General features: G+C 39.2%; 1 protein-coding gene across 1 annotated transcript in view; it reads left to right on the top strand.

The window, feature by feature from the left end:
* The window catches only part of KIAA0825 (KIAA0825 ortholog), a 251,384-nt gene extending 235,449 nt beyond the window's left edge, over window positions 1-15,935 (top strand). The window contains exon 22 of the mRNA XM_058865079.1: window positions 15,238-15,935. Coding sequence (XP_058721062.1) covers window positions 15,238-15,361 — 124 coding nt within the window. The 3' untranslated portion in view covers window positions 15,362-15,935. The remainder of the gene's footprint in view (window positions 1-15,237) is intronic.
* Window positions 15,936-19,364: the final 3,429 nt, after the last annotated feature.

Below are 19,364 nucleotides of genomic sequence, written 5' to 3'. Positions count from 1 at the left end.
AATCTTTTCTGTGGTACCCACATCTCCTGGCCTTCTAATGACTTTTCTATGTGGATTTTAAAAGAAATTTCAAGGCAGAGGATGAAATTCTGTACAAATCCTCTACAAACCCTTTCTTCTTTTTACATATCTTTTATAAGAAAGAGATAGCGTCTTTTTGACGGGAAAATATACTTGTCTGTTTTCTGCAGCACTGCAGTTGGATTTTAAACACAAGGATGCCCACATATGAAAAAGAGAATAGAGGTGTTCAGAGTTGGTTGGGAGGGATTATTTAAGCTAGAAAATGTAGATGTGCTGTTTACTTTACCACAATTTGTATAAATTTAGGGTAAAAATGAGCCAGACCTGTCATCATTTTGTGCTTGACTTGTGTGACATCTCACTCTTAGGGTAAAGGGAGCAGCCAAGATTTGTGGATTATTGTGGTAAAAAGAAATGACAAAAGTCAGAGTCCACAAAAACCAAATTTTGTTATAAATTTCATGCTTGACATGGAAAATGGAGGGAAATCAATCAGTCAGTCAATCAATCAATCAATCAATCATCAGCTGCAATGTCAGTCTAGCCAATATGAAGGCTAGGGACATGGGGCATGCATCCAGGCTCAGTGAGGGTACATTCTTACAGCTTTTTCCCAACCTGAGGATAGCTGTCTCACTTTCTGTGAAAATTAGTTATCATGCAGAGTCCATTCTTTCAGATCTTTGTGAAAATGGGTTGTTGGGAGTCTTGGGTGGCCTTGTTTCCCTGCTGCATGCCCCCTTCTTGGCCTCATTCTTGCAGTTGTGCTGTGCTGTGTTGTACTTACCTTCAGGAACTAGGACAAGGGGGTGTGTCTTAGGTAAGTGCTGCCCTACCTTTGCATGGCCTCCATCTGCAGCCACATCTTGTTCCTTCAAATGGTGGTTCCATAGCCATCTTGTTATTGGTGCTGGAGCCCCTTATCTTCTGGAATTCTACAACATGTCAAAAGTGCTTATGCTCATAAGAGTCTTAAACAGCCATTACAAGCACATCATCTCTTCCTCAGAAGTGACTCAGTCACTACGAAGTGTTTAATTAGACGAAAAATAATACTTTTACACAGTCCACTTCTATCTTCATGGTTTCAGCCATGTCTGTACTGTTTCAGATGCTTAGGAATCAGAAAACCTGCTGCTTAGGATGAAATAGACATTCCAGGTGCCAGCTGCAGCAGACGCAGTAGGTTTTATGGTCCTAAGGCTCTTTTAATTTCTGAATATGTCAAGCTCATTAAAAATACTGAATAATTAAAACAATTCCAATATATTTTCAACCGTTTAGTCTTTTAATATTTTATCCTAGAATAAAGTGCACATGGTGCTCCAGAATGCTGTTAACTATGAGCAGAAATGTAGAGAAAATTAGAATTTCAAAAAAGAGAGAAACATTGCACTAACTTTGGCTTCAAGGTCTCATTTATTGTAAAATCTCTGATTTCTTTATTTCTTTGACTGTTCTTCATTCAGGAATTATTCTTTTCATGAAAGTACAGAGCTTTGTGCTGATTTCTGATCTTTACAAATACGAACTACATTACCAGGAGTTCAAATATTGCAATGAATTATTATGGGTTTTATCTCTTTGATATCTTGGAACCTATCCCAGTCAGTGTTTATCTAATGGTGTTGCTTAGTGCCATGTTGTCCTGAATTGGGTAAGCAGCTGCAAAGAAGTTAACATTCCTGTTCAAAATGCTGAAAATGGCATTAAATTATACATTTGCCAGATATTTTAGGCTTCACCAGTCTGCTTTTTTATTTTTTTTTTGGCATGTTCCAAAATTTCCAATGGGTATCTGGATTGTCAACAAAACCTCTAATGTGGACTTCTGAGGGGTGGACTTCACACCATTCTCCATCATTTGTCATCGGTTCTGGGTAACTGGGGATGTCCCAGGTGACTGGAGGTGACCAATGTGATGCCCATCCAATAGAAGGATCAGAAGGAGGTCCTGTGGATCTACAGGCCTCTCAGCCTGACCTCAATGTCCGGCAAGGTTATGGGTCTGATTATCTTGAATGCTATCATGCAGCATCTACAGGATAAGCATGAAATCAGGCCCAACCAGCACAGGTTTAGAAAATGTAGGTCCTGCTTGGCCAGTGTGATCTTCTTTTATGACCAGGTGACCTGGCTAGCAGATAAGGAAAAGGCTGTGGATGTTGTGTACCTGGTCTTCAGCAGAGCCTTTGGCACTGTCTCCCACAGCATTCTCCTGGTGAAGCTGGCAGCCCATGGCTTGGGCAGGTGCACTCTCCAGTGGGTTAAGAACTGGCTGGGCCCAGAGCGTGGGGGTGAACGGTGCTGCAGTTGGTGGTCAGTCACTACAGGGATTCCCCAAGGCTCAGAGTACTGGCTCCAGTCCTGCTGAATGTCTCTATCGGTGGTGTGGATGAGGGGATTGAGTGTACCCTCAGGGAGTGTGCAGACAGCACTAAGCTGGGCAGGAGTGTTGATCTGCTGGAGCGTAGGCAGGCTCTGCAGAGCGCTCTGGACAGGCCGGGTCAGGGCTGAGGCCGGTGGTGTGAGGTTCAATAGGGCCAACGCTGGTTCCTGCACTTGGGTCATGTCAGCCCCATGCAGTACTACAGGCTGGAGAGTGGCCCAGGAGAAAAGGACCTGGGGTGCTGATTGACAGCTGGCTGAAGATGAGCCAGAGTGTGCCCAGGTGGCCAAGAAGGCCAATGGCACCCTGGTCTTTATCAGAAATAGTGTGGCCAGCAGGAGCAGGGTTGTCCACCCAAAAAGGGCAGCAAAGCTGGTGAAGGGTCTAGGAAGCAGGTTATATAAGGAGTCACAGTTTGGATGAAAGGGCTGGGGTTGTTTATCCTGGAGAAAAGGAGGCTCATGGGAAACCTTATGACTGGCTACAATAGCCTGAAGGAGTGTGTTGTGAGGTAGGTGCTGGTCTCTTCTCCCAGTCAGCTAATGACAGAACAAGAGGAAATGGCTTCAAACTGCACCGTGAGAGGTTCAGTTTGGACATCAGGAAGAATTTCTTCTCTGAATGGGTTGCTAAACACTGTTAGGAACTACCAAGGGAAGTGGTGGAGCCACCACCCTAGGTGGTGTTCAAGAGAGGACTAAATGTGGCACTTGGTGCTGTGGTTTAGCAACATACGGTGTTGTTCAAAGGTTGGACCTGATGATCCAGGAGGTCTTTTCCAACATTAATATTTCTGTGATTCTATGATTTTGATACAGTTGACAGATAAATGATATTCCTGTCATGAGAAGATTTCTGAGATTTAGAAACATGTTCCCAACCTTTTCCAAGATGAAATACAAACCTTTTAAAGTTCATCATGCAGAGAGACAAAGTCAGGAGCCTGTCAGGTGGGGACTTCACTAGTACATAAGAGACCCTTTCTCTGTCACTCTCATGTCTCCCATGAGTCATTTGAATTAGAAAGATACAAGCATCCCACAGTCATTCTTTTTCCTGCATTAAATAGTTAGTCAAATCATTACTGTATCAATTTATTGCAGCATGATGGCATGCTGTACACCTTCCCTTGTTCTCCCCACATCTCTGACCTAAGCTGCAGTGGTCCTGACTGGCAAAGACCAACCTATTAAACTTTCTGAAGGTACTCTATTGATTTTTAGCTACGAAATGAGTTTTCCTCTTGAAAACTATGTTAAATAAGTTATATGTCTGTAAAAAATGTTCACCAAATTGGTTTTCTGTCTGTAAAAGTTGTAAACATGTTTTCAAGAGTTTCCTGCTTCAACATATACCATCAGGCTTTGTCTGTTGCAACACCAATGGATTAATAAAAAATAATGTAATATAGTTATATTAGTAGTTATATTAAGTAGAAGAAAATTTCTCAATCCCTGCTTGCACTAGTAAAGCAAATATTACAATTTAAATTATTCTACTGAGTTAATTTGAAAACTAGAGCCTTATGATTTTTAAAACCAGATTTTAAATCATGTTTTATGATTTTTAAAGCAAAATATTAATATTTAACTTTTTAAATAATGAATGAGTGGAAAAAATTACAGTAAATATGAGATATATTAAGACATTCATTCATGTCATATTTCTGTTTAACCATTCCCTTTTTTAGAAACTACTCTAAATAAATTATCTTGAAATCTAATAAAAACTATTTACAGGTAAAATGTTTCCATGTGCATACATTTTGAGTAAATTAATCTTCATGATTATTTAAAAATGTATTTAATACACAGCATCATGAAGTTAATTTTTATAGATGCTTTCATTAAATTCACTCAGCATGCTGTTCTTTAGAGTCACCAATCTTTGTAGTGGGATAAAACCTGATGAAATTCACCTTTGTTTATCCATCTTTTTTCTCCCAGTTAATTTAAAGATTGGCTTTGGACTAAACAGAGAAAGTAAAAGTCTTTGCCAATTCATTCAGGAGTGCTATTTCTTCTAGTGCTCTCCCTTTCACTCGTTTGCAAGGTGTCAAGTCTGCATGATGGATTTCCAATACTGTCAGTTGTCATTTCACTTATCTTTCTCTTCTTTGCTTTTGTGGCTTTCTCATTTCTGGATGTAAATATTAGTTACACCGGTTTCTTAGAATGAACTGGGGGAAATTACTAGTTTTTCAGTACCAAACAGAAATAAACTCTTTCTGTAAAGGGTCGTGGTTCAGCAGTGAAAGACCTGAATGACCAGTAGTGAAGCCTACTGTGGACAGAGATCCTGTTTATCTATCTCCATCTCCTCTCTGTTTCCTTAGTATGAAATTTTCCAGTCTGAAATTGATATGTTGGGCTATGTAAGTTTTTATATACAGATTATTTTGCTCTTCTTTGGGATGGTATCTCTGCTCCAATCAGTTGTTGCACTTTCAGTCTGTCCCTGGGAATCTTCAGGAAGAGTGGGGCAGGGTTATACAAACGGGTACCAATTTTTGAAAATAAAATAAGAAGTATCTGCTAAATTTCTGGGCTTGTTGAAATCAATTTTTTTTTTGGTCCTCAAGAAAAGGGGAGTATTCTGGCTTCAGGCAAAACAGCAGTGTTATTTCTTTATAATGTGCATGAAAGGACAAGGTTTTTAGCAGCCCAGCATTTGCTTAAATTTGAGTAAAACCATTTGTTACCAATACAAGTCAGCTTCCTGGTTCTCCTAAGTGTCCTGCTTACATAGCACATTTTTTCCCCTCAAGTTATGAATTGAGTGAAATCCTTCTAAAAGCAAGAAAATTAGTATTAAAATTTCAATGCATTAAGAATAATCTTACGTTTTTAAAATATTAATATTTTATGCTATTACAGTAGCCCCTCTTTTAAAAATGAAGGTTTTTTTCTTGACAAAATATTATTTTTTTCATACTTCTAAGCCTCAACACAGTAAAATTATCAAATATAGCTTCTCAGCAGATTTATCTTGTATTTGTATTTACAGAATATACATATGTCTCAGTAATTTGAAAGTTTAATCCTTCAAAATATTTACATTAGGGTTTTAACATTCATAATGAAAAGGCTTTTTAAGTTGAAATAAAAAGGGGAGGGATAAAGAGAAGGAACAGGTAGCTTATCATGTGAAGAGGGTATTTTTAGTAGATGCACTTCTATCATGTAGTCATAGGCAGGTAAACCATATGCATTTGCTGAATGAAAATATCATTGGCACTCTGAGCATAACATGCTTCCTTTTTTTATATTCTTGAAAAAATTATATTAATGCTCAAAAGAATTAAATTCAATCCAGGATTACAAAGTTATTTTAAATTACCAAAAAGATATAATCCTTTGAGTAGTCACCTCCAAGCACTTCGACATGGTGTTACTGACCTGCTTCTTCCATAAAATCAGCCCTTTTGAATGCCTGCATCATTGCTCTGTTACTTGCATGAGTATAGGTATGTATGTGTATATATAGGCTTTTGCACAAGTATACAGTGTTATATAGTTCAGAAAGTCAGAGAAGCAACTTCATGCATTCACTAGATGTTACAGGGATTAGTCTAAAGAAATGAAATAATGGGGACTGCCCAGAATGCTTTTTACAGATACACTAATTTTTTTTCCCAGCATCTCTGCAAGCAGATTAAACTTCTTTACTTTCTACAATTCAATAGAAAGAAAGTATCACAAAAATAATTATGTATAGCCATTTATATAAATTGATATATTGATGCTATTTATAAGTAAGGAGTGCACATTGATGCATTGCTAAGGAAACCTGAGCTGGAATCACTTGATCTTTCTGGGTTACTGAATACTTCCCCCCTGCACTTTGTTAGCTTGTCAATGTGCAAGACAAGAGTTTCTCTCTTGCTTTTTATTTATGAGGAGAAACAGAAGCCCTCCCAGTGCTAGTCATTCTGACCTCATGATCTAAGGTGACCAGCAGAAAACTTCACTGATTCCTATATTTATCTGTGCTGATGTGTTTTGCTGTATCTATCTGAAAGATATACTACTTTTTTTTTCTCCTTAATTAGCCACATGCAACATAGAAAGGAACAGTGTACAGAGAAAAGTGTTTAAGTAATTCACATCAAGTTCACACAATATGTCATCTACATTATTTGATAGTTCAGCATATTTTGAAAATATATTTAAAATTTTTAATTATCTATATTCACAAGTTATTATTGGCTTGAAAATTTTTGGTGCTACCCTAAAGATTACAAAGGTGATGGCATTTTATTATAAGCATATGCTTTCTTTTAAATATGAATAATATACTAAAAGTTGGGCTTCCTGGACACTTGAATTCATCTTTTTATGGTTAAATGAACTTTAACCAAAATGTAGGTGGTGGTATAATGGGTTGGTGCAAATATTTCCAATATCATTTTAAAATACCTATTTTATTTAATGTTCCAAGATACATTAGACTGAAATAAAACATATGCCACCTCTGAATTTGAATTTTTTTTTCTAAGAGCTGTGTTACTAATGATTTGAAACAACAGAAGTATGCAAGTTGGCTGTTTAATTGATGAATCTTGCATCTTGAAAGTAATTCCTGATGGTAACTTTATTCATATTCACATTACTTTAACTGGCTAGTTGGATTTCTATCAATTGCTATTGCAAGAACAATTGTCACATAGTTTTGATATGCTAGTAAAAACATCTATTTTGGACAAGATTTTTACTATTTCCACTTAAACAGAAACAGCTAATTTCTCATCCCATTTAGAACAATAAGCATGTGTTACAGCCTTCTTCCTTACAGTCTAGTAGTCTTTTAGGAAACTATACTGTCCCCAGACTTAAAGCATAAAACTGGAAAAAATTCTCAGTTAAAAATGGACCAGATGCTGGTCAAGTTCATTTCATAGATCTTTAATTCATGGATGTTGTTAAGTGAATACACAGAAGACATTCTTATCCTCATTGGATCTGCTTAAATGCCTTAAAAAAAATTACTTCTGGATAAAATGAAAATGCATTAAAATAACTTCTTATAAAGTGAACACTAAAGAACATCCATACTGGACAATATTGAAGATTTTTTACCAATGCTATTGATAGATTCAATGAAATGTGCTGACAAGTATGAAATCACTATCTTTAAAAGGAATCTGCTGATTTATTGTTAAACTTCCATTACCCAAGACTGCTAGATTTCTGTATTATACCTCCAGCAATAACTGATTTGAATGTATTTCATTTAGCATTTTCTGTTGTTGTCCTTGTCTTACTCTAAGACAATTTTATGGTGCAGATATTCTGCCTTCTGCCCATCTACTGATAAGGAGAGACAAATGCAAAAGGATGTAAGTGAAAAAAGATAGCATTTTACTAAAAGAAAACAGCAACAACAAAGAAAACAACACAAATCACTAGATACACAGGTGCTGAGTCAACTGGTTCCTCAGGGAACAAAAAACTGAGATGGCTGCCATCCAGGCAGCACATGTGACCCAGAGGACAAAGACAAGATGGTAGAGAGGTTCTAATGGCTAAATCTTCTCCTGTGGAAGAAAAAAAAAGCGGGGAATCATGGTGTGATTCTGGTGGCAGATGGGATGTGCTGGCGTTGTTTGGGGCAGGTCCTGGCCTTCAGTACCAGTTTTCCTGTTCCCTCTGTGTGACAGCAGGGGTGTGTGTCTGGGATGTCACTCCTACTGCTTGCTGGCTCTTCCTGCCACCTGCTGGTTTCCCTTTCAGCTCAGCCGGACTCGGTTGCAGTCAGGTTGCTGCCCCACTGGGGGAGAGGGAAATCCTTCCACTGGGCACCAAAAACTGTGGTCCTGACCCAGACATTCCTGGCTGCAGTTTTGGATCTGTCACTTTGGGAACTATGACTTTTCACGAACTTGGGAACTCTGCCTCTTCTCAGCCCAATTGTCCTGTAGAAATGTCCTGGAGGGCTTGGAAATGGGAAGAGACCCACAGGTCAGACAGTGTCTGCTGATTGCTTCACTTTGGTGAGCCAGACCACAATGGACCCCTTCCTGTTCCAGCCATGGCATTATCTCTTCTGAAACCATGCCTATGGCTGATGTGAATGGTATTATACTGAACAGCACTGAAAACTCTGTACCCAGGGCATTATCTACCCCTTATTCTATACCATGCACATGACGTCCAGATGTTCATACCTTTCAGCTGTAACCTTATGCACATACAAATAACTACATTGATACACGTATTATTTGAGCGGTCACTGACTGTTCCCCCAGGATGTTTGTTGAGTTTATTTTAGTCCATTACTGGTGTAACCTGAGCATATGATGTATGGTGGCAGAGTTATTCAACAACCAATATTACATATACATATATAATTCAACATTACAGATGGTTCTCACCAAAATCAGGTCCCCTTGAGGTACACAAAGTTCCCCATCCCTCTGTATTAGCCACCAGGTCCTTAAGCAAAAACAATCCCATGGGATGAGTTTGCCTTTGCTTGAGATGGGACTAATCTCAACATGCACCATATGCACCATGGGGACTTCATCTGCTATATGCAGGGATTCTGATTGGGCAGGGCTTGGTTAGTGGAGCCGCTAGTGTTAACTAACCAGGTGGTCTTTGGTAAACGCAGATCCCAGTGTTTGAAGGTTGCACTGCTCATTGCCTTCAATGTGGTTTTTAACAACCCACTGCACTATTGACTATCCCAGCGACTCGTGGCTGATAGGGAATGTGATACACTCACTGAATACCATGTTCTCTAGCCCAGGTGTCCATTTTCTTTTTAAAATGAGTACCATTGTCTTAAGGAATTCTTTCTGCGGAAGTTTTCTCCTGTTGCCACAGGAGAGGCGTGAGGCACGGGGTTGGTCTCCAGCCATCCAGTGGTTGCTTCTACTATTGTGAGCATGTAGGGCCTGCCTTGGCAGGTTTGCTGCAGTGTGATGTAATCCATCTGCCAGGCCCATCCATATTTATATTTGGTCCATTATCTCCCATAGCAGGGTTTTACCTGCTTGGCCTGCTTGATGCAATGCATGTTTCACAATCATGGATTACCTGGGGTATGGTATCCATGGTTAAGTCCACCCTTCAGTCACAAACACATCATTATTTATGTATCTCTTCCCTCATGACCTTAGGCATCATGGGCCCACCAAATTAGAAATAACTCGCCTTTGACAGTTCAGATCAACCTTTAATTTTGGCAGCCCAATGCAACTATTTGTTGTTGCAATGCTCCTCATTAGCCCGACTCATAGGCATCTAGGCATCCACATGACCAACTTTTGCGGTCAACTTCTTTATCCTAGCAGCAATGTCTAGCCAGATTTTTGCAGCCTCGACAAATTTCCTTCTTCAGTGCCAACTGGCCTTCTTCCATCATTCCAGCTGCCCCCACATAGTGTTTGCTACCATCCACAAATCAGTATAGAGGTATAATGTTGGCCACTTCTCTCAACTGGCAATATCCAAAGCCAGATGGGTTTTCAGCTCTGCATCTTGACTTGATCCACCTTGTCTTTGATAGCTTCTGCAACTTGCTGCTTAGGCTCCAATATGGCAGCTTTCCATTTCTGACTTGTCCCTATGATATGGCAGGAACTGTCAGTGTTGCCTCTCACTTTCTGGTGGCTGCTTATATGGTGGGGCCTCCTCAGCACATGCCAACTAATCCTCTTCCTCTTCAGATGATAGTACAAAACACTCACCCTCAGGTCAGTTTGTGATAATTTCCACACTCACCCTCAGGTCAGTTTGTGATAATTTCCCTGATCCCAGGGTGATTAGGATTTCCCATCTGAACTTGCTGTGTGATCAGAGTGATCCATTTTACTCCAGGTAGCACTGTTGGCATGTTGTGTTGAAAGGACATTCCCCTTGAGCATTCTGCCTAGCATTCCCCATGGTCATCTTACTGGGCAACTGGATTTGGTCTTATATTTCTTCCTTTGGACAGGGGCGACTGCTATTGGCTTAGGCTACCGATCTTGTTTATCTGCAGCCTGAGTGATTGTGGTGTCTGCCAATTTGCTGTCCTTCTCTTCTGGCTGCAGCTGCTGCTGTAGAGTAACAAGAAGCAAGCAGGTAAGCATTAACTAGGGCCCAGCACAGAGCAGTAAGTTGCCCCTTTCTGGAACTGCCACAGCAATTTTATTTCAAATAGTCTGCTACCTTATCAGAGTTCTGTATTTGTTCGGAGGGAGACTTCCAACCTATACTCCCTGACACGTGGTATGGGATAGTGCAGCCTTTCAAATGCTGAGGAAAGTAGATGTTCCATGAAGGAGTTCCAGAAGGGGCAAAAATCTGGTGGCTCTCTGGCATCAACCCCCTCTCCACAGCAGACAAACAGCTGGACTGGAGCTTCTTGGTGAGCTTTCTCTCCCTGGCTCAGCTCCCCAAGGCTTGGGGCTGGAATGGGGCAGCCCTGCTCCAGCCAGTCCCGTCCTCCAGTTTTGGATGAGCAGCTGTTCAGCTCACCTCAAGGCAGATGAAAGATTGCTGCTGCAGGTTCTCCAAGCCAGAGGAGGGAAAGCTTTTTGCCTGGGCCAACAAAACCAAGCTAGCAAAGTGAAACCAAACTGTACAGCACCATGGAACACCTGGGCAGGGAGGCTTCACTAATGCCCCCCAAAAGGCCGAAACTCTCCCATCCCCAGTCCCACACACTACCAGTCCCAGGCTTTAAAGATACAGCAACCATTTTTGGTCATAAAGCAGAAGACCATGGAATATACTATCATCATGAATCACTCTGTAATAGATAAACTTATGAATAAAAATTCGTAAAGGTCTAAATAAATATATTTGTAGCTATAATAATAATATAAAATAGAAAATACAGTGTTGCCAAAAAGTCCTCCCCCAGATCTAGTCGCGAATTCCCATTCAGGAGATAACAATGCTAGCCGGCACCCAGATAAAGATCTTAGCCGGCGCCCATCAACCGAAAAGAATGAGCAGGACACGGGCCATCAGGCTGACAAAGGAACGAGCTCGGAGGAGATACCCATCGCTGGACCTGAACACCCCACCTGGCAGACCACGGTTGGGGAAGCAATCAGACTGGACAAAGGGAAAAGCCCAGCCGAGATATTCATCGGCTCCGGCCCGGATCCAACCACTCCATCCTGATGGCCCGAACTAAAATAAAATCAAGGAATATTCAGAATCTCTTTACATATGAGGAGACTCTGCCCGGACATCTATTAACTCTATTCTCCAATGCCAGGAAATCCATTCATCCAACAATCAAGGACCTTTGGTGAATGTTGCCTGCTTGGAATTTAGCCTCAGGACACAAAATCCCTATAAAAACCCAGGCCTGAGAACCCTCCATCGTGGATTTGGGAACACCTATACCTTTGGTATAGCCCCTGTCCACCCAGCGCTGCGCTGCCCATTTTATTGTGGTTTTTCTCGTTGTTTGTTCTTTATTGAAATTGTTTTATAATAAATGTCTCTTTTTATTTAACCTAAATTTGCCTTTGCATTTATAACAACTCCAAGACACCTCCCTAGAAATCTCCATCCTTACTCTAAATGTTCTGTAGACTGTACAGAGGAGACAGAGCAGAACCAGCAAGAAGAATATGGTGTCCTTAGCATCCAGAGGAAATTCAGCTTTCTCAAGAAGTGATGTGTCAGACTTGAAGGGAAGGAGGTGAAAGGCAAAAGGAAAAATCATCTCTTCCCCGCAAAGGCTGTGTGCAATTATTCGTAAACCTCATGACATAGCAGATCAGGACAGGCAAACAGCAATGAATGCATTTACCAAATGATCTTCATTGCCTTTGATGTTATCATTCCATAAACTGGTATCACAAACTGTATCAACTATCTGGACACATATATAAGGTTAGGTGCCACAGCACCATGACCAGTCCAAGCGGTGTGGTGACCAGGGAGTTCAGTACCCAATATAGAAATAATTTGGTCAAATTTGTTATTTTTTTCACTTTTTCTCTTGACCCCCTTTTAGTTGGGTGCCAAATATATCTTAGTTTAAGGCAATTTTACAGGGCAGAGACTCTGCAATAACTGCCCTCCCCTTAGTTTCAACCTATCCACTCTGCCAATGAGGAGAGATAAGTGTGAAGAGATATAAGTGAAAAAGAAAAAACAGTTTACTAAAAGAAAACACAATAACCAAGAAATACAGAGGGAAACAGTTAAACCCTCATCCACAAATGCAGACGAGGTCCCCCGAAATGTCCCTTGGAACACAGACAAAATGGTGTAGATTCCACTCTCTGGGCCATGTGGCCAAGACAGGGGACAAAGGCAACACACCAAACGAGCATCCGTGGTTCCAAAACTGCCTCCTTCCCCAAGCAACAGTGGGAGCAGGGACGAAACAAAACCTAGGAAACGTATTTTTCTCCTAAAGGAGTAAATGCTGCTGAAACGCCGGGAGAAACTTCTCAGCAGATGTAGGCCCAGTCCCTAAGCAGCTGGAAACTTTGTGGAGGGGCTCTGACCCTTGGCGACAGGCGGCTGTCCTGAGCAGCAGTGGCGGAAAGTCCAGAGAAACATCTCCCCGGGCTCCAAAAGCGGTGGTTGCTGTAGCAACCGTGGCAAGGGTCGCTGTCTCTTTTTTTTTATCAGTTCCTGGGAGGCCGTGGCTAGCAGCCTGTCAGAGCGCCCCGCTTTCTGAGGTTCTCATGAGTCTGGAAAGAACAAAACAGAGAGCTCCACGTGTCTTGTTCCCGGCACCCCTCCCCTTTCCGTGTACCGGGGTAAAACGCAGAGGTTCTGCTTCCAACTCTGGGTCTTAAAGAGATAATAAGCTACCTTGTACAGATTGATGTGGAGAAGATATGGAATACATGATTTTGGGTCGTCCCTAATGCTACACTCTACTTCCTATCTCTGTAACTATGACAGTCCTTCTAAGCAAACACCTCCTCAAGTTAAAAACATTCAACAAATCAAATTAATTCAAATTAATTAATTCAGCTTGTGTAGTAGTGTTTCTGAATAACGCTGAGGACCATAAATTCAAATTCAGGCTTGCACAACTTCTTCCTAGGTTTGAAGATAAGGTACATTACAGGTACTTTACATACAAAAGGAAAGGGGAAACCAGTTACCCTGTTAAACAGCATTCACTGGGGATGCTTGCGAAAGTGACTGCACTGAAGGTTCATACAGACAGATTTTATATCATAAACCAGAGAATGAAGTAGACAGACATAGCAATTAATTGTACCTAATGGTATTATACACATAAGGTTAAGTATGATAGCAGTCACACATGAGTGAAGTAATAGGAAGTTAATTATTGCAAAACCTTGATCACAGGCATTCAGTGCTTATAATTTTATTCATAGTATGCTTTGCTTGTTCTGATACTCCTTCAGGCAATAATATGGGTTGTCAGATTCAGTTTTTTAAGGTAAAGGTGTGAAGGATATATGCTAATTTATACATGTTCACTGAGCATATTTCATCCTAATTGTTTTTTAAGAATGAGATTTTACTACAAAGCACTTGTTCTCCTTCTGGTTTTAGTAAGCTTTAAAATAGATACAAAGTGTACACCATGCTCTACTGCCAATAATGACTGTTCTCTTCTTGCAAATATAAGGAATGAAATATAGTTGTCCCACCATTCTATATTACATTTGATTTATTCACTAATCTAAACTTGTATATGGCTTCTGATTCTTGTAGTATGAATGAGGACCTAAGAAATGTGGGGACAGGATTAAAGTTCCTGACAGTTTCCTAAAAGTGAAAAAAGTCATAAAAGTCCTTGTTTGGTTAGTTTTTTACATCTCCTACGTTTCTGCATCATTCTTTGGTTCATTTATAACCTATTAGTTTTAATACTTGAAAATGTGATTTCTAGTTTTAGTATTATTGTTTTACCTTTTGTCTTCAGGTGGTCTGGAATGGGAGCCTACATTTTGTTATCTGCTTAGAACAGAATGAGGTTAATATTAAAGGGATATCAAATTCTTAAATATCCATAGAACTTGTAAAAGAGGCAGAGCCACAGAAGTGACCATTGTGTAGGAATAATTGGTGTGATAAAATGTTTACCTGACTACATATCAGCATTATTGCTGTATTTATTATCCTGATTTTCTTTAACAGAATACTGCATTACTTTTAAGGTTCTGTAATTGACTACTACTGAAAAACAAACAAATGAAAAATCATCCTCGCAGTCCTTCACTTTTGCAGTTTTAGTGGCATTAGCTCTTAGTCCTAAACTAGAATTGAGTATTCACATGGGGAAGGAAGAATCTGATGTTTTTTTCTTTCTGGTTAGATCGTTACACTTGGTAGTTAAAGAAACAAAGAGCCAGTCAGTTTTGTAGTATTTTGTAAAATAGTACTGTCACTGCCAGAGAATTATGACAACTCACATTAAATATTTGGGTTGGACTTCATGTGGTGACATTTCACTGCAAATTTAGAGAGCACTGAGAGCATCTGCTTAACTTCCAAAATGTGTGTTAGCTCTTCCACTTTTTCTGTGCAAGTTTTACAAGGTTTCCACCTCTACCAATCATACCTCTACCAATGTGTGGGTGACACATAAAATGGAAAAAAATAAAGTACTGTTGCAGTAAATATAAGTAAGATTTTGTAGTAGCTTTGACAATTTGTGTCAATTGCCTCATGCCCATGCCAAGTTCTGTGTGGCAAGGTTTTTGGGGGTTGTATTTAGCATGATTCAGTAATCTCAAGTGGTGTAACCACAGCTGGGGAGGGCAATTAATTGATATAAAATAAAAAAATAATGATAAACAAATTCTGTATTTTTTTGGTTGTTCTAAAGACTAGTTTAAAACACATTAAAAATTAAGAAAATGTTTTTTCTTCCAGGTGGGAGATGAAAGAAGACGCAGATCTTGAAGATGAGGAGGACATTATGGTGGAACACTTAAAAAATGTTTATTTGACACAAAGGACTCCTATCTCAGAGAATAAAGAAGAACAATTACCTTGACAGATTTTGGGTAGCGCCTTTCTTCTGGACTCAACAAGATTAATTTAATGTAACTCATGGGACTAGAAAGCTCAAAAATATGTATCTTGAGTGGGAGTTCTAAACTAAAGAGTGTTCCCCTTTTATTGTCTGGTCACCCTGTCCCAGAAGCAATTGTTCACACATGCATAAGGTGAGGGATGGTACAGGAAAATGTCAGTGTCACAAAACAAGGAGGTTGCATCTCAGTACTGCAGAGGCATAAACTAGAATGAAAAACTAAGAATTGTTTCAAAAATATAAAACTCATTCTGAAATAATGAAGTTTTAGATACAGGCTAAGCAAATGCTTCTGGGTTCCATCCACCAACTTTGGAGCTGGAGTCAGCCTGCCTCCAGTTCATATCACTCAAGGACCTTTTCTCTCCTTTGGTGCTTGTTTATTAAACCACCCAAAATACAAAAGAAGGGAGAGGTATAGACCACACACCTACAGTACTTTATGAGTTGTTCCAGGATTGGTATGCTTGGCCATTATTTCCAATCAAAAATGCATCAGCATTACTGCCCCCACAAATCCTTACTTAACATCCAGTGTATTTTATGGCCTAAAAAACACATTACAGAGAAACTTTAGAAGTTTTGAGAAGCATCTTTTTATTTAAAAGAAGTATTTAGTCAATGCTCAGAGGATTATCTTATCAGTGAATTGAAAAAAAATTATAAGTAATTTACTTTTTTATAGTAAAATTTCATATTCAAAGTAATCCTGGTTTGATATTCAAAATTTTCTGAATATTAAATATTTTTCTGAATACTAAGTATTTTTCTTACACACTGGTTAAAACCAACATTTTTTATACAGGAGGTATGGTTGCTCCTCTTTAGCTCTAGAGAAATAATCCATAATTTTTTCTGTAAGTTTCTTTCATTAGAAGTCCACTGTTTTTTCTTCCTGATGTAGTATTCTGGCAGGATCTTGCTACGGGTGCAATCTGAGCAGAGTTATTCGTGTTCCCAGCACATCTTCACTCAGATGCTATTATGGACATAAGTTAGATTACTTCAATATGAAGGCATGCTTTTTTCCCCTAAAGGCTCAGCAGCATCATGGGTAACCATATTACGAATGCTGATTTAGGGTCTTATCTGAAATGCAGGTTTTTCTCCTCTTAATTGCTCTTTTTTTCTTTTCATATAAAGCATCATACCATTTAAAATGAAAATGTGGACAATTGCATCTTACAAATCTCCAAAGGTCTTGTTACAACACTGCAGCACAAAAGGGCTGTGAGGCACTGGAGCTTAAAAGATGCTCAAAATATTAATTAAAGCATAAAGTAGACATTTTCCTCTGCTGCCAGTGTAGTAATTTCAGATCATAAAGGAAGTGATGAAGTGTAAAAACCATTTATCTTTGCTTTGTATTTCACCTTTGAAGATTAGTGCTGGACTTCAGATTTAAAACATGTCTACAAGGATCTTCCATGATGGCAGGTTTGGTATTCTGAAAAATGAGGCACACATATTCCAAGCCATACAAATAAAGTGTTAGGGTACATAGAAACTGGAGATCAGGATATTCTCTCCTATTTTATCAAAATCTATTGTACATAATCAACTTTTTGCATAGTCACATAAAGTGCCTATGCAGTGAAACCAATGGAAATGCTTCTTGTGAAAATGCTCCCCTTGTGGGAAATACCTACTGTGAAGAGGATAAACTTTGCAAGTGAGTAAGCTAACTGAGAATAAAATCCCTCACTTGCACTTCAGTGGAAATATCCATGCAGTCGCTTCCCTGGGCCTACTGGCCACACTATTTCTGATAAAGGCCAAGACACCATTGGCCTTCTCAGATACCTGGGCAGACCCTGGCTTATGTTCAGCTGGTTGTTGACCAGCAACTTTTCTGCTGTGCCACTTTCCAGTCACTCTGCCCAACACCGGTGGCACTGATTTGGGTTGTTGTGACCCAAGAACAGAGTGTTGATCCTCATTGCACTGGCCTCAGCCTACTGATCCTTTGTCCAGATCCTTTGTAAATCCTTCCAACTCTCCAACAAGTCAACACTTTGGTGTCATCTGCAAACTGACAGTGCTGACTGAGGATGCCCTCTAGTTCCTGGTCCAAATAATTGATAAAGATAGTAAATAGGATTGTCTCCAATACTGAGTCTTGGGGAATTCCACTTACGACTGGCCAATGACTAACATGCATAAGAACATAACAACATAAAAGCTGAACCTTTGCACAGTATTTTATTTGGATGTTTTTCTCATCCAAACTTATACATGCATCTTTTAGGGTATCTGAGTGCAAGCAAATGTGTATTTCAAATTTACTTGACCCACAGTCCTTACTGAGAAATATCAGGGCTTGGTCTTGCTGGCAATGTAACCATTCCAAGTAAACTTTAGGGTATAAAAGAGACATAATCTTGGCAATATTACTTAATGCTGAATACATACTTCTATAACATTCATATTTGTTCAATAAACATACAGTAACAATAACAATTGTACTACTAAGATTGCTAAGTAACATGCCATTAATTTATCAAGATTGCTTGCTTTAAAATTAAACACTTAATTGAAAATCAAAAGAGCTGACAATTTTTCCATTGCATAGATGTATTCCATAGATGCTTTTGTGTAAAATTAGGAATATAACTGTAAGACTGCTGCTTTCTTTGGCTTTTGTTCATAAACAAAGTTCTATATTCTGTAAAAAGTTCTGCTGATTCTAAAATTGATTTAAGATTAAATTAATTTTTAAGAGTGATATGATGTCCTGGGTCTTTGACACTACCTATTGATCCAGTCTCACAAATATGTTTGTGAGATATGTTAGCCTCAATAAATGAAAGCATCAGGGATCAGATTTGTTGGCCACAGTATGGGCCCGAAGTTTCATGACCACCACAATCTGATCATGTTAATTCCTTCTGAAAGGTGGTTAAAAATAAGAACTAAAGTGTGTTGTGTACAACAGACCTTTCTGAGTGGGCAAGAGCTGGCCTCACTGGCTTAACTGAATTAGCTCAAAAGGAAGTTAATGTATTTATAGAAATTAATTGGATCAGATAGCACAAACTAGGTTAACTATACATTATCATTAATGCTCACACCTAATTATCATTTAACAATTTAATATACTTAGCTCCTTTTACAAAACAGGCTTCAATGGGAGACTCCATGGCATGGAATATCTCTAATTAGGTTTGTTTAATGTCCCCTTCAGAATGCTCCAAATCTTAACATCTTTCATCTTTTGAAAGGTAATTAATAAAATTAGAAGCAGGGCAAAGTTGAAATTGCATTAGTAATAATGAAACTCAGAGAGGAGAAAGAGAGATATTTTGGGAACAGATTAACATTTAGACACAGCCCTGTTTTCTAGTGACTGCTGTCCTGACAGACTCCCATAGGCCATGATTTATTCTAGGAGAGGGAATTTGATGTGTATCTATGCTATTTGCTCAGGAAATATGTGCAATAGCAAATGGATGGATGTTCTCTAATTCACCTCTACATCATCACAGCAGTGCATGGTAGGCATGAGGCTGGCTCAAATTAGCTTCTGCTGGTAGAATTATTCTATTTTCCTCTCAGCTGGAAGGTCTTCACAAAGTCCTAGTGAGTCTTATGTACAGTAAAACATCAATTATATGCTGATAAAATATTATTTTATGGAGCTCCCTAAAAATATGTGCAATCATTTCTAGTTACAAACAGTACTCACACTCCCAAGGCAACAGTTGAAGGAAGGAGGAATTAGATCCATTGCCCAATTAGACATGAAATGAGATAATAATTTGATGGCAACAGAGAGATTTCTAAGTGACTAGATAGATCTTGGGGAGGTTCTTGTTGGAGGAAAACCACTTTCCTGTAGTAATTTTCCATATTGTAAACAGTGTTATGCATGGAAACAGAATCTCTAAAACTATTCTAGGTGTAATGAGTGAGCTTTGGACTCCAGCACTTGAAATGCAGACTAAACTAACTGAGATTGCTAGGA

Source organism: Poecile atricapillus, chromosome Z, assembly GCF_030490865.1.
Source record: "Poecile atricapillus isolate bPoeAtr1 chromosome Z, bPoeAtr1.hap1, whole genome shotgun sequence".
Classification (NCBI taxonomy): Eukaryota; Metazoa; Chordata; class Aves; order Passeriformes; family Paridae; genus Poecile; species Poecile atricapillus.
Note: the sequence above shows the minus strand (reverse complement) of the source record. Positions and strands in the feature narration are given on the sequence as shown.